This window comes from Puntigrus tetrazona, chromosome 7 (assembly GCF_018831695.1).
Source record: "Puntigrus tetrazona isolate hp1 chromosome 7, ASM1883169v1, whole genome shotgun sequence".
In the NCBI taxonomy this organism is placed as follows: Eukaryota; Metazoa; Chordata; class Actinopteri; order Cypriniformes; family Cyprinidae; genus Puntigrus; species Puntigrus tetrazona.
The window spans coordinates 1155412-1171416 of record NC_056705.1 but is presented as its reverse complement, the minus strand read 5'-3'; the positions used below and the strand labels follow the sequence as shown (position 1 = coordinate 1171416).

The 16005-nt window shown below is 37.5% G+C and overlaps 2 protein-coding genes across 2 annotated transcripts in view; both read right to left on the bottom strand.

Moving 5' to 3' along the window:
- The window catches only part of poln (polymerase (DNA directed) nu), a 46988-nt gene extending 31041 nt beyond the window's left edge, over window positions 1-15947 (bottom strand). The window contains exons 1-16 of the mRNA XM_043243871.1: window positions 15692-15947; window positions 9846-9992; window positions 9590-9671; window positions 8780-9405; window positions 8337-8449; window positions 6845-7381; window positions 6114-6277; window positions 4917-5029; window positions 3583-3731; window positions 3372-3440; window positions 3217-3277; window positions 2633-2697; window positions 2109-2192; window positions 1908-2000; window positions 1617-1727; window positions 1316-1381 (exon numbers count right to left, since the gene is read on the bottom strand). Coding sequence (XP_043099806.1) covers window positions 1316-1381; window positions 1617-1727; window positions 1908-2000; window positions 2109-2192; window positions 2633-2697; window positions 3217-3277; window positions 3372-3440; window positions 3583-3731; window positions 4917-5029; window positions 6114-6277; window positions 6845-7381; window positions 8337-8449; window positions 8780-9405; window positions 9590-9671; window positions 9846-9960 — 2448 coding nt within the window. The 5' untranslated portion in view covers window positions 9961-9992; window positions 15692-15947. The remainder of the gene's footprint in view (window positions 1-1315; window positions 1382-1616; window positions 1728-1907; window positions 2001-2108; window positions 2193-2632; window positions 2698-3216; window positions 3278-3371; window positions 3441-3582; window positions 3732-4916; window positions 5030-6113; window positions 6278-6844; window positions 7382-8336; window positions 8450-8779; window positions 9406-9589; window positions 9672-9845; window positions 9993-15691) is intronic.
- haus3 (HAUS augmin-like complex, subunit 3) lies at window positions 10313-15678 on the bottom strand. Its single transcript, XM_043243872.1, is given in 5 exon segments — window positions 10313-10829; window positions 12435-12672; window positions 12775-13229; window positions 13763-14682; window positions 14685-15678. Coding segments are annotated over 5 exon segments (1881 nt in total). The 5' UTR covers window positions 14737-15678; the 3' UTR covers window positions 10313-10613.
- Window positions 15948-16005: the final 58 nt, after the last annotated feature.

Genomic DNA, 16005 nt, shown 5'->3' with positions numbered 1-16005 from the left:
CCATCTGCAGCAGAACAGAAACAGCATTTAGTTCAAATATTATTCTAGCATGTTAAAATTGTGCTCAAAATTTTTTTAATGAATAGAAGGTTCAAAAGCATTTATGCAAAATGCCTTTATTAAAACCTAAAACCTATTGTTAGATTATAAACGACTTGACTTTTGATCACTGTTAATGCTTTTAATGCATTGTTTCTAAATAAAACAATTAATTTCTGTAAAAAATAATATTACCAAATATACTTTTGAGTGGCAGTATAAACCGTCAAATACACATACAAAGCCTTACTAACATATAACATCATAAGGCGCTCACAAAATACACAGAATATAGCACAAAAACCAGCTATGAAAAACTGAATCTAATCCTTCTTAAATCCAGATTGCCTAAAAGCTTCTGGCTTAGTCTTGCTCATGAAGGATTTTAAAAAAGTAAAAGAAGGAAAAGAAGTAAAGTAAAGCCTGAAAGGCAAAACTGTAGGGGCATGCCTGCTGGTTTGATGACATAATGAAAAAACTAAACTCACTGGCTAGAACACAGAGAAACAGAAGTATTGAAAAGTTGAGCCCAACAGGAAATTGCTGTTTTAATAGTTATTCAGTATGATTCAGAAACATTTGAACTCTCAGGATGCTCTATATCATCCCTAGCCTACAATTATTGGCCGATGATTTTTCTCAATTACTCCTAGCAGCTAATGATGCTCATTTATATGCTAGCTCATCAGTGGAAATTAATTTTTAAATGCAGTGGTTACAGTTACAATACTCAAATGAACAAATCCCCAGAGGTGACTTAACTGAATTCAGCATGAAGGGGAGACATATCATTCATAAACGTATTTGACAAGTGTGAGGTCTGAGGGATGTCTTAGAGCCCCAAATAATGACAAGCTCAATTATTCTAAAAAAAGAATGACTAGAATGATAGCATGAAAATGTATCTGAATAAAAAAGATATTAGGAAAGGATAGAGACAGGATGAGAGGATACTGTGTGAGCGTTGCAACAATGTAAATCTCACAGCAACTGAATGCTGAACCCCAAGAAAGACCTAGAGATGATCTATCGAATTGTCACAACACTAGAGAGAGCAAGAGAGGAAGAATGGTACAACATAATGGGACAGCAAATGGTTGTCTCAGAGGGGCTTTTTTTTCAATAAAAATAGTGGGAGTGTGTGTATGTGTCTGAAAGAGAAACAGCATGACAAAATACCTAGAAAAGTGAAGGAGAGAAAAGAGAGGACAGATCAATAGTAAACAGGCAGAGTTGAAAGAGTTTAGAGTTGAAAGGGCAAATTAAAAGTACTCACAGGATGTTTAGCAGACAGTCTGCCGCTCACTGTACTTGTCTGATTCCATGTGGAAGAAATGAACGTCTGAGAAGCAGTGAAACGGGCAAAAAAAAAAAAAAAAAAAAAAAAAAAGCACAAAATTTACTAAACTATAGACAATCTATAAATTCTTTCAGCTTAAGTCATTTAAAGAACATTCAAAATCAAAAGAGGTTTAAAAAGAAAAACAAACAAAAATAATGACTAAAATGTGATACTCTTGTACTGCCACCTAGTGTGCATAATATGAGTATAATATGCTGTGTGTCAAATGTCTCACCTTGTTCATGCAAGACAGAATGCCATCCACAAATGCAGTCTTGTTTTTGTGAATCTGTCTGTATTCAAGTATAATTTTGGGCAGTGGATGCAGCTTCTGTAGTTGTAATAGCTAAAATAGGGTTAAAAAAGCCAACAACTGAATTAAAACCGATACATTTCACTTCTATTTTTCTAAAGAATCATAGGCAATAGTAATTACACTGTTAACAAGGACACCTTAAAATAAACAACATTCATGGGACCACTTCATGTTAGTTTGCACATATAAGAACATTAAATGTATACTCACTGCTGTTTCTGACGTGGACTGCAGTTTCGTGATTGTTTTAGGAAGCTTTTTATTCTCACAAAGTTCATGCAAACGCAGCTTGTCGAATAGGATCTGAAAAGAGGAGGTTTTTTTTATTTTTAAATTTTTTTAATTGCACTTAACTATCAAGAGATAAGTAACTAGCTAGCAAAGTTTCAAAAGCCTTTCGAAAAAACTGACCAGTCTAAGTTGTGCACTGCTAGACACCAAGAACTTCTGACCTGCAGCTTGGTGAGCCTCCTGCTCTAACTGCTTTAGCTTAGACTGAGAAAGAGAGAGAGAACGTAGTTAGCAGGCCGCGGCTGCAGAAGGTACAGTAAACCCCACTGAGAATAATCCAGTAGTGTTTAATTTATCCATTCCTTTCTTCTGAGATAACTGAAGGAAGATGAGAGGGAAGTAAAAAAGCAGAATGATAGAAGGGGAAGAGTACAGGAGTTAGTAAAATAAATATCCACAAAGGACTCGAGAAAACAATATATATGTGCACTTGAGAGAGAGAGCGAGAGAGAGAGAGAGAAGGAAAGAGATATGAAATGAGATGGTAATGTTCTTTTTGAGAAAGCAGTTGCCAGCAGTGGTAGATATAGTCATTAATATTAACTAGACACAATATACCCCAAATTATCCCTTAGGGAAGACAGAGCTGAGAAAAATCACAGTTTATAGCTGTTTATACAATCATAATAGAATCATACTCTTACCCCTAGCAACTCTGAAGTATTTTTCATGGCCTCTATGTCCACATGCATTTTATAGCTTTCCATTACTGAGAAAGAATAAGAGGGAACAATGTTAATGCAGCAAGTCAAAATTATTACCTTTATTGTAAATGCACAACCAAATCTAATTCATTAGACAGTGGATATATACAGTATACAGTAGCTGCCTTTTTAAATTGTGTTTTATTTAAGGCTGTGACAATAAATTGAAAGATATAAAGAATGCATGTGCTGTACTGATGGTACAATCAAGTTTACAATCAAAAGTTACTGAAGAATTAGTTATTAATTCTAGTGTCATTCCAGTTCCTCACTCATAAATGACATGATTAAGTAAGAAAATACATATGACAGCATCTGAAAACAACTGGCAAAATTTTTAATTGTACTTTGGGGAAAAAATGCAACTGACAAACATTTAAAAAGAAGTTTAGAACTGTTTTAAGCAAAAATGTAAAATAAATGTACGATCACACTATGAATAGAAAATGAGTAGATCAGGGGAAATGCAATGGAAGTCGTTGAATCATTCACGTTTTTTATCTCTAGAATCTGTTTGCTCAGACCTGCCAGAATTGGAATCATCTTTTGTTCTACGCCAGAATAGAGCTGCCACAGCCCCTGAGTCTATAGACAAAAAGACAGAAACCTGAGAGCGTCAGAGAAAACTGAGAAACATTGCACATGATTCTTTGTTTACAAAAGATTCATTTTAAATTACCTGAAGCTTGTTATGTAGTTCCACCATTAGATTATATAAAAGAGACAAGTTTGAGATCACTTGAGTCACCTGATGAAGCAGTAAAGAGAAACACCATGCCACTGTAAAAGTGTACTTTAAATTTCAACTTTGAAAGTACACTTAGTTTTATAGACACACCGCTGCTGTCTTTTCTGAACAAGATTTGTTGAATCAAATGCGTCTTTCTGACCTTGGCTTGCCCAAGAACAGGTTGCAGTGATGTGGACGCAACTGAATACGTGTAGTGTTTGGAAAGCAGGGTCTGAAAGCAGGTTGCAGAATCGGCAGGGTTTAACAACCACGCTGCAATCTGAGGATCCATCACATGACACCTCAACACTGCTCAGAAAAAAATATTAGCCATATTACTACTGTTCCCGCATTGAAAAAAATTGATGCATTCAAATCTATATTTTATGGTAACCGGAAACAGGAATATTTGACATACTACAGTGGTGTGAAAAAGTGTTGGCCCCCTTCCTTATTTATTTATTTATTTTTTGCATGCTTGTCACATCTGTGTGAAAAAGGGCCTACTTCAGGCTTAAACTAGGCTACTTCATGTCTTCATTTTGTTTTTCTTTAGCCATTAAGAGGTGGACTTGGTGTGATGATTGATGGCTTGAGGTCACGAACAGATGACCGGACATTGTCCTTCAGGATTTTTTGGTAGACAGCAAAATTCATGGTTCCATTTATCACAGCAATTCTTCCAGGTCCTGAAGCAGCAAAACAGCACTAGACCATCACAGTATCACCACATTTTACTATTGGTATGATGTTCTTTTTCTGAAATGCTATGTAACTTTTACACCAAATGTAATTCGACACACACCATCCAAAAAGTTCAACTTTTGTCTTGTCAGTCCACAGATTATTTTCCAAAAAGTCTTGGGGATCATCATGTTTTCTGGCAAAACTGAGACGAGCCTTTATGTACTTTTTGCTCAGCAGCAGTTTTCGTTTTGGAACTGCCATGCAGGCCATTTTTGTCTTTTTCTTATGGTGGAATCATGAACACTGACCATAACTGAGGCAAGTGAGTCCTACAGTTTTTTGGATGTTGTTGTGGGGTCTTTTGTGACCTCTTGGATGAGTCGTTGCTGCACTCTTGGGGTAATTTTGGTCGAGCGGCCACTCTTAGGAAAGTTCACCACTGTTCCATGTTTTTGCTATTTGTGGATAATGGCTCTCACTGTACTTCACAAAGTCCCAAAGCTTTAGAATTGAAACATTAAAGTGTGGCAAACATGCAAAAATGAAAAATCTGGAAGAGGGCCACTGTATATAAGTTTATATTATGGGAGTTAATCATGGACAAATAGTAAACAAAATATTTCTGTTAATATAATATAGAATTTTAATTTTTCAAATCAAATTTCTGCTGTTTTAATTCAGTAAATCCTATTGTTTATATCTTGCTGAAAAAATATTTTCAATATATCTTTTGAGCTCCTGTTGTGTATAACATGGTAACTGCTTAAATTGTTAGGGATAAAATAAAAACTTTACGTGTGTCCACACCTTGTTTCCAGCTCAAGTCTTTGCTGAAGTGTTTTAGTGCTGTGAGAAGCAGGTCTTTAGCTTTAAAGCATACAAATGGCTTTGTGTGACACATCATCTGCATGAGCATCTCTCTAAGGACATACAGATACACAGTAAAACACACTGAACAACACCTGCTGCAGCATGCACAAATGTCCTCATCTTCACTCAATTCCACATTAAAAATATACTGTTACAGATGTAAAGAAAAAAATAACTACTGGCTTGTTTCCACTGAGTGGTAAAGTACTGTACATTACCGAAATAGTGAGTCGTATTAATTTTTTGGTACCTAGCACAGCAAAGGGTACCAAAAATGTTCAGCTAAATTTAATGCAGAACCTGATTGGTTGACTAGGATCGTCACTTTTGCATGATACAACAGGATCCCCTGTCCCTGAGTTTATTTACATTGGCTTATTTAGGTAAAAGTGCACGAACAAAAAAAATGTTTAAATTTTATATTTTCACACAGATAATAGTTGCTTCTCAATATGTGTCACTGCCCAAACACATATTCTAAATATTACTGTTATTGTGTCATGAAGTGGAGTTTTTCAGGCGAGAATTTAGTTGTATAAAACTCAAATGTGGGGTTTATTTATAAAGATTGCATCTATTTAATATACAGATTTTGTAGTTCCAGGTGAGTGCCAAACTCGGCTAGTTCTTCCAACTTTTGCAGCTGGCTCTGATGACTCGGTTGTGGTTAAACGTAATATACAATTCATTTTAGGTAACGTTATATTTAACAGGCATTCGTGGTCTTTTTTCCATTTGTTCTTGGTCACATAGTTTTGGCTAAGCACAAAGTTATTTAAGTTTGAACTTGACTGTAGCATGCTGACTTTGTTTGATTTTGACTTCATTCCCTCTTGAGCCTCTTATATTATTTGTAATATTATTATTTTAATGTTCATTAAAACTGAAAAAGGAGAAGTTGCCTATTGTCATGCTATATCGCCGATCGCTATGTTCTTTCATACACGCCTATCAAGCAAGGGTGCCGATGGCAGTGGAAACGTGAGCTGGACTAGGGTGTTCCGTATCGTACTGTACGTACCACTCAGTGGAAACGAGCCATAATGCTACTTGCCACTGGTGAAAGATAAACAGCAAGGACACAATAAGAACAGTAGTTACATGTAAATAACTCAATAATAAATACAAACACACCTGGTAAAGGCATCCTGCTTTTGTGTAAAGTCTTGTTGGGCCCAAGCTGGTGCCTGCTCTAGTCTCAGGTACAGCACCCTATCTGGTGGTCTGTGCTGCAGTCCCTCTGAATTCAAATCCCTCTTTAGCAGAACCAGCAGGCCACACACTGAAGGGTACAGCTTCTTTAGGAGAGAATGGCAATATATCCAGCCATTAATTCTAACATACAACATTCAGCAAATGTATCTTAATCTTAATAAAGTTTTTAATGTTTTTTTTAAAAAGTCTCATACTCACACAGGCTACATTTTTATATGATTGAAAATACAGCAAAACAGTAATATTAATAAATACAGTAATATTCTTAAATATGGTAAAACTTTAGAAAAGCTAACACTTTTGCCTCAAATTCTCAATTTGCTGCGTATTAATAATTAGTAAGGCAGTTATTACGTTTAGGTATTGGGTAGGATTAGGGATGTAGAATAAGTTAATGTAGAAAAAGGCATTAATATATGCTTAATTATCATTAAGAAATGGCTAATATTCTAGTAATATGCATGCTAATAAGCAACTAATAGGTTTAACCGTAAAATTAAGTGTTACCTGAAATACAGTACATTTTTTTTGTATATATATTCAGAAATCAAACTGACCCCAAACTTTTCTATATCCACCAAAATGCATAGTACAGCCAAAGCTCAATAGTTTAGCTTAATGAATACCATCTAGTGACTCTTAAATCCCACCTGTTCTGGGTCCAATTGTATGGTACCATCTTGGTATACCATAGTAACAACAAATGCTTTTACTTTTCCTGCTTCTTCTAACAAGCGCTCTCTCTTCTCTTGTGAGAGATGGCTTGAGTCACACACCCTGGGATCAGAGGACAGACTAAAGGTCCCTTTTGAGGTTGCTGTGGTTCCATCTTCTTTTCTGTCCGTTTCTGAAGTCATGTCATTGCTTTGCTTGGGTCCTGATCGGCTTGAATCAGAGAGCTTGGGGGATTTGGAGTGATCCGATTTATTGCATTCTTGACTCTTTAATTCTTTCAGGGGTTTGAGAGGATGTCTCTGCCTCTTAACGTTAGGCTGTGGAAGTTTTGGTTTTAGTAGTTTTATTGAGCCCTTTACTTTTGCCTTGTGGAAGAGCTGAGAGGGGAACCTGAGTGCTCTGAGTGTTTTTTTGCGAAACTCCTGTGATGAAGTGATGTTAGGAGCTTTCTGTGAGGCTCCAGAGAGTTCCCTTTTCCCAGTATGCTTTGGAAATGATGTCATCTCACCAGCCTGTATGTGTTAAGACAACAAATGCAAGTAGAGTTTGAGTTCAAATGAGCTCTTATTACATGTGAAGAAAATATTCCACGTAATTCAAATAAAGCCAATTTTATAACTTCAAAAAGCTTAAATCGTCAGCGGAGAGCCATTCTATTCAGAGTTTGGCTGTCAGCTCCAGACAAATCAGCTTAAAAAAGCTTCAATAGGGGAATATGTACACACAGTTCCCAGGCTGTCACTAATAAAGCTCTCTAAAGCAGGTTTTAGGCTGATGCACCCACACTTTTATCGCTGCTAGGACAAGTCTGGTACTTCTCAACCTCTGAATGACCCCTGTGATTCTTTACATAACAGACATCTGCAGCAAGGGACTTCCATTATTCATTAGAAGGCTGTTTCACCTTGAAAGTACTTCAAATAAAACTACAACAAGCATTCATAGTCAAAACATACTGGTACACTAGATAACTGATCTTTTGATGTGAGGGTTTTTAATGTTGATAGTATTTTTAGACCTAGAATTCATTCTAGTTAAGTCTGTAAGGAGGTGAAAGGAAGCTGTCCTTTGAATTGTGTGTGTGCATCATTCACTCATTCAACATTCTGCTGCTCTGTACTTCAAAACCCTAAGAATTTTTTTCTTATCTGTACAAAGAATTATTTTTAACACAAATGTAATAAATGCAGATTGTCGCTTCATCTTCAGTCTAATGTGTGTTGTTAACTGCACCAATCTGAGCCATTTGAGTACAGGGAGACCCTCTTAAATGATCCCTAAAGACAACTTTTTTCCTAATTTTCCTTACCAACAGTTTCACAGAGTACACCTTGCAGAAGAAAAGTTTTTTGCAGTGTAAAAAGGTCAGGACATTTTAAAGATACATATATATTTATACAAACACATCTCTGGTGACTCAGCACATCCAGCACTGCCTTATATCAGAACTAGAGTCAGTACTTTTACCTGAAAGTGGGGCTGGATACTGTGCTGCACTCCATTATTGGTAGAGGATTCCACCTTCCCATCTCTCTCTCCAACAGGCATTAGAATTGTATTTGCATATGGCTGGGGAGAACCTGTGTGTACCATAAAAGTGAACAGTGTCTTAGCATTGTCACTGGAATGTGGATGCTTGCATCTAATATTTTTGCGTAGTGGCTGTTTGTTGCATCATTAGCTTGTCCTTAGGCAGCCGACACAAAAAATAAAGCTGTGATATGTGATACACCATCTGAAACCAATTTCGTAATTACCTTGTTAAAACTTGGTTATTATTTGCAAATCAGACATTACCAGCCTTGATAAGCCAGACACGCTGAGTGAATGGCTTACTTGTGAAAAAGTAGGGCTGCAATATGAAGATTTGTTCAAATACATATTTGTATGGTCTAGCAAACCGTTCTTACTTGTTCTGCTCTTGGTAATCTCTCTTCTTTCAGAACCACTGCCTTCCTTTTCCTCCACTGAGTCCAGTATTTCACCTGACCTAACAGGAGTGTCGTGCACACATTCAAGGACAGATGCAATTCTTTGTCTTTCTGCGTGTACATAGCTTTCCATTGGAAGTAACAATTCAGAGTGTTCGCTATTTTGCCAGTAACGGCTGCTGTCCAGATCCTCAAACTTAGATGTTGGATTCTCTACATTAGACATAAAACTAATATGCTGCACTTGTCTGAACCCTTGTTTAGCTCTGGCCTCATTTGAGATGACTTCAAAAACAGAATCACTGCTATCTTTTACTCTCAAACCCAATCGACAACTCCAAAATGGCGCTATATTTCCAGTCCTCTTTTGCTTGTCCACAATATCAGTACTCTTTTCTTCTTCAGACGCTGGATAACAGTTGGTAATAGGCAATGCAAGATGCTCAAAGCTTAACTTTTTTACTGGAGGTGCCCCATGTTGATCACAACCTACTGAGTCTTTTTCAGAGGGGCTTGCTGGTTGAATCCAATTCCTCTTCCTGAAGGTCAGTCTTTGGATCTCCGCTTCAGTCACTATGCCTGGTCTAGCCTGATTGCTCCCAATGCTATTTAAGTGGAACATATGTAAACAGCATGCCAAAAAGATCACATTATTTTATTTGTAGTTATGTATATTGTAATTATGTATACATGTCATTTATACATTAATGTTGGCTTAATACGTGCACAGCTAATATCTAAAAGAATATTGTTACTGTAGACGGTGCATCAGTTTTAGGTATTACTCACCTGTTTTTCCCTGCAAACAAATCTTGAGTTCTGTCATCTTTGGCCTGCTGGTGAGACAGTCCAAACGCTCTACCAGATAAGCCTGTAGGTTAAAGATTTAAACCTTTTTTCACACCTGTTTGTGAACTAGTCCTTCTCAAAGTCAGCAAACCCAGCTCAAATTTGGACTGTTAATATCCAATGAAATGTGGCTTCATGTAGTTGATAACGTGCCACAGGTTTATAATATTGATATAATATTCTGTTTCTGACTCACTAGCTCTACTTCTGTCTGTTTTGGGCACATATTGGACCCGAAGAGCTGCTATGATGCTCTGTGCAGCTGCAGAGAGAGGTGCTGTGTTCAGACTGCTGCAGAGGTAGCTTTCCATTTCATTTGCTGCTCTCCTAGTCTGATTTAACCCTGTAGACACACATTCAGAAAAATAGTTTTAAGCCAGTCTAACCAAAAGGTGATAGAATCACATCTGACAACAAAGGGACCAAACATGCACAAGCAACAATAACTGGATACTGTTGTACTCTTCCACAATACAATATATGAGTGGATTGTTCCAATGTCTCAGTCAACTGAGATCTATGAAAAGATACTTAATTGTCTGGTGTTTTCCAAATGTTTTTTTGTTGATCAGATAGAAAACCTAAATATTTCGATGCACTGAATCAAAGTGCAATTATTAAAAAAAAAGAACAGAAAAAAAACACAAAGATGTACTCAAACACTCAGATTACAAATTATGTTTATTTAGAAAGAAACAACTGTTAATCACCAAAAAGAAACATGATTCAGTCAAGGTGCAGTACATCTGGTAAAGTACAAATGCAAATTAGTGTGACACTGTAGGTATTAAGTAACAATTTTACATACCTGCAGAACATTAACCTTTAGCAGAAATACAGAGCTTCATAACAGAAGCCACAGTGAACCATGTCACATAACATTATTTTTTTTTTATTTATGACTTTTTTTTAAGCAGGGACCCCTATATTGTTGGCTAAAGCAGACAAAGCCTACATTTTAATTTTACCTAACCCCTGCTTGAGCCTCTACATCTCTCACTGCTCTGGTGAGCAGTCTTGGGTCCAGATGGAAATAAACATACAGTTCTCTTTCTCTCCTCAGGGTGGCACTGTGTTCAAGCCTCCCTCGCTTGCCCTTCAAATCCCCAACTATGTCCTGAAGAGATGTGTACAAGGCCTTTTGCTTGACCTCCAACTCATCAAGAACTACTGTGAGCTCCTAAACACAGAGAATGGTAGGGAGGTCAGACAGATAGAAGGAGGTGTCAAGTACAGAGGCAGGTAGAAAATGTGACAGGCATAATCAAAGTCAAAGTAGGGAAATGGCATTTATATGACCGTGTATGCAGTGGAAAAGTTTGAAAACATGATACTAAGAGCAGTGAGAGAGAACTAGAGTTAAACAACTGGCACTTTTCCCAGTCCCCCTTGATGTGTTATGGAAATACACCCATCCCAAATGTTGAAAAATTAGTATGTACAAAAGTCATTGTTTGAAAAAAATCATTTTAGCAGCTAACTTTATTGCATTCATAGGAATATACCCTTCAGATGCAAAATGTCTGGGATAAGAGTATTTAAAGGTCCCATGTCACGCACCTTTTGGGAGTATTATTTTAGGTGCTGATGTCCTTAAGAATATATATATATATATATATATATATATATATATATATATATATATATATATATATATATATATATATATATATATATATATATATATATATATATATATATATATATATATATATATTTGTGGTATAAGTAACAAAAACCATCTCTGTCAAAAACATGTCAATTAGGCCTGTCTAATTACTACTCATGAGCCTCTCTTCTGATTGGACTATCTTCCTGAGTGATACACAAGCAGGCTAATCAAATTTAACACGGTTACAATTATGTCAACGCTATATCTGGATGCAAAACAAAGAACCGCCTCAATCTTCCTTTTCAAAACAATATATATTCAGCTACATAATATCATCTTGTGATGTGCCAGGATTGACGTAATACAGCCTCAAATTAGAAATATACCTCAAATTAGCATACCATATGTTACTGCCTGACAAAAAACAATGACAACTGTGGTAAAACATTATAAAACGAGCGGACTGGACAGAAACAATCATCAAATATGCTTGGGTTTGCACACTTCTTACCAGAAAAGGTTCAATAAAGTATTGTCTGTTGTTATGTCTAAAGTATTGTCTAAAGTTTTATTGCATCTCATGACTATGTCGTTTATGAAATAATTTCTGTGTGTAAATATATATCTGGTTTCGTCTGTTTAATTCTCTGTTCATGCAAAGCAGAGGAAAGGGAGGTAACCTTTCCCCGTATGATGACAAAGGAAAGATTCCAGATTGTGCCATCTGAGCTTTCACTTTTTTTTTTTTAAAGGCAAAGCAGGATACCCAGTGTTCGTTTTACACCTTTCGCCATTTCTAGCCACTGGGGGACTGTACGCAAGCTAGGGGGAACTCTATTTAATGTTAAAAAACATCAAAGTGAATTTTGCATGCCATGGGACCTTTAAATTAATAGGGGTTTGAAGTACAACTTAAAAAAGGTAATTATAAAACTGAAAAAACACAGTGCATAAAAACACCCAAAAATACACCACCAAACAATTACGACCAACCACTGAGAGGTGCATGTTTTATGTAAGTCATGAATATGATAATTAAGCTGCTCACGTCTCTTGGGATTCACAAAGGATGATGTTGTTGAAAGTTGGTGAAGTTCAGAAAAAAAAAAGAACAGAAAGACATACCTGTGCATGAGGGCAGAACTCCAGTGCAGGTGTGGCTGTAGCACATACCTGCGGCCTCAGAAGAGGCTGCACAATGTCAGAGTATGCCACGTGGTCGAGGGCATCTCGGTCACTTTCCAACCGAGCTCCAGTATAGGCTTGCTCACGTCTGGCCCCATCCAAAGCCTCTTGTACAGTGACCAAATCCTCCTGTATTTTAAAGGCTGCCGTTTCCAGTCTACTGTAGGTTTGAAATGGATCCTCTTTCTCCGTGGTGGCCTTATCCAACTCAAGCATCTGCAGCAACCTAGGGGATGAACATATAAAACATACAAATGTGAAGATACTATCTTATAAACCTAACCTGAATTACACAGTACAAAACCGCTCCCCACTGACAGTGGGTTACCTGCTAAAGGCAGTGTCCTTGGAGGTGATGACCTGTTGTTTAGCATTAGAACCAAGGTATGGGACTTGAGTTAAGTGAGATTGTGTCAGAATGTTTTCTCTCAGAGTAGCTGCTTCGGCGGCCCCCTCCAGCCTCTTCAGTATTTCATCAAGCTGCTTCATCACCATTTTCCCCATAAGAAGCTCTGCATCCTGGGTCAGACACACAAGTTCGAAGAATGCCTTTTGACGGAGAAGCTGGTCGCGAACTTCTATCTGCCTGGAGGTGTAGTAATTTTGCCTGGCTAACTGAAGAGCAAGGTCACCATGCACCACAGGGATATTAAGGAGGCGGGCACAGTCTCGTAATGCGGAGCGGACTGGGTCTAACATAAGGGACTGAATTTCAGACTGGATTGAGAGGATCTCAGAACGTAGATCAGGCTCAAGCCTGCTTCCCTGTGAGCAGCACAGAGACTATGAGAGGAAGAGAATGAAAATGAGAAACATTAAAGAGATATTCTCAATTCAAGGGACAGAAGATAATAAAATAAAATAATAAAATAATAATAAAAATAAATATTATAAATATAAGAAATAATAAAATATTATTTGGCACGTTACAATAGAACAGGGTAAAAATGCTGGTTCACACACCTACAAATTTACAGAAACAACACACTGCTGATGAATAAATACAGAAAAAGTGCCAGTAACACTACATTTTAGACACAGTTTAATGGCAGGCTCTGATTTAGGTCGGAAATGACATGACATTGAGAAGTTGAAATTCTTGTAAGCTACTGTTCAAAATTTTGGGGTTGGCAATATTTAAATTTTTTTTGAAGGTCTGTTATGCTCACCTAGGCTGCATTAATTTTATCAAAATACAGTGAACATTATTATGAATATTAATAAGAAACAATATATTACTCTTAAAATGTTCTGAGTGGCACAGTACAGGCATTTATAAACCTATCATTAAAACAATCATTTTCTTTAATATTCACCTCTGTGTTGCTATGTAGTCGCTGAATGAGCCACTCTTTTGCTGCTCTGTCGCCATGCTCCTTTGCTCTCTCTTTCACCAGCTGGTATTGTGCCACTATATATGCCCATTGTAGTTGTGCCATCTCCTTCTTCCTGAGCTCCACTAGTCTCTCTTCCTCTTCTTCCTCATTGCCACTGCAACAGCTCAGATTGGTCAGCTGGCAGTGGCTGGATGTGGAGGTCTCCATTATGTCTGAGATGCCCTGAAAAAACTGACGCTGTGTGTAGGAAGTCAACACTTTTGTGAATTGCTCCTGTTGCTGGAGGAAAGGGTCTAGAGACAACTGGGAGAGGACCACCGGGGTCCTTGGTTGAGGAACTAATGGGGTAGCTCCATCTTTACTTCTTATGGCATACGTGTCTTTTTGAAAAAAGACAGACAGTTTTGTAGTCTCCTTTGACAGGTTCTCCACAGCTGAGTTGGTGTATGCGTTTTCAGCTGCTAAGGCAGAGTTGGCCTCTTTTACTGTATTCCCTCCTTCCTGCAGCAGTGCTTGTGATGCAGAGGAGTTTGCACCCCAGTTGGTAGCTAGCATCTGCAGCTTATTGAGTCTGCGTTGTTTTAGCTGCTTCTCCTTGCGAAGTGCTTGAAGTTCTGTCTCAAGATCCTCAATCAGTACATTTCCCTCTCCACCCAATGCAGAACTGCCCTGTGACACTACACCACCATCTACAGGCAAACAGGTTTTAAGTAGCTCAGCCAGTGTCGCTTCATCCAAGACAGGCTTAGAGGATTCCTGGAGTGCCTTGTAAGCTTGCAATTCTTCGGGCGTCAAAACATTGCTGCGGTTTAGGCGGTTGCAAACAACGCGGAAAAGGTGCAGGTTATCTGGTGCCGTGTCAAATAACCAATCAAACTCAGAACCTTTCAGCATAGACCCCGTGGGTAACCCAACCGTGACAACGCCTCAACAAACTGAGCCCCATCCAGCATGGCTGCTTATGTCAACTTGGCTCTCACTTCAGAGATATTCCCTTATCCTAAGGCACATGGTCAAAAGACATTACAGCAAGCTCAATTATTCTATGTATTTATACAGAAAAGGCCCAAATGAGGTTAATGTTGCAGGTTACTGCACTGTGTGCAACATACACACTCACCTTCATGTAGATACCTAGCCAAATAAGGATTTCTATGGTGCCTAAAGGCTAATTCTAAATAACTTTACATTATTAAAACATTATTATTATTTTTAGAAATGAGTAACTACTACTCCTGAGTATTTATGGTCTCACAACAACTGTAATAGCCTCTATAAGCTCTATTTATTCACCAACCAAATGTAAGTTAGCTGTGGCTAAATTCAGAGTTTAACAGTTTCCAAGTAAACAGACAATATTATAGATACAAATAAACAGCTTGCTCTGTTTTTAATTTTAAAAAGCAAAACACACTTATTTTCATTTTGCTTGTGTATATTCTTAGCTAGATACTTTCAGATGGGTACAATTTTGATATAGCCAAGCAAACCCACATCCGGCAGCTGCTCTTGGAAGTGAATGATTTTACAGATAAACAGCTACTACTTCGTTGTGATTAGCCTCATATGATTCGTGAGAAACAGCAAACGGTTTTGGAAAAAGTCGTTCGCAGAAATGTTGTAACAACACACTAATGTAACGTTAATTGATAGCAGAATACACGTAGAGCAAAAGTTAAAGTTACAGCCGTTGTTAGTACGACAGAAGAACAACACATTTTGAATTTCAAGAGCCGTTAAAAACGAGCTAACGTTACATTACTTGTTAAACGTTTGCATTTAGCTACATTAGCTTGCTTTACTGGTTAGCTAAGTACAAACGAAAATACATTTTCCATCATTTCTCTGTTCAAAAAAACCCCAGAATTTTACATATTTCACAAAGCAGTATATAGTACATATTACTACCTTGTACACAGAAAACCAGAACGCTTCGGATGTTCCACTGCCTGCCTCGCGTGCCACTTCCAATAAGCCCGCGCTTGCTTTCGTCACGTGACGTGGGCGCTTCCTCGACAAATAAATAATTTCAAAAGCCTATGTTTTTGCTTCAGAGGATGGAAAAAAAATATGAATACAGTTTAAAACAGTATAAAAATATATAGAAGTGGACTTAGTGAATAAAACGGTAGGAAACGGTAGGAAACAATGAATATGATTGACAGGTCTGGTCGGCCAATCAGATAGACACGAAATGTCACCTGATTAAGATTCAACCAAGA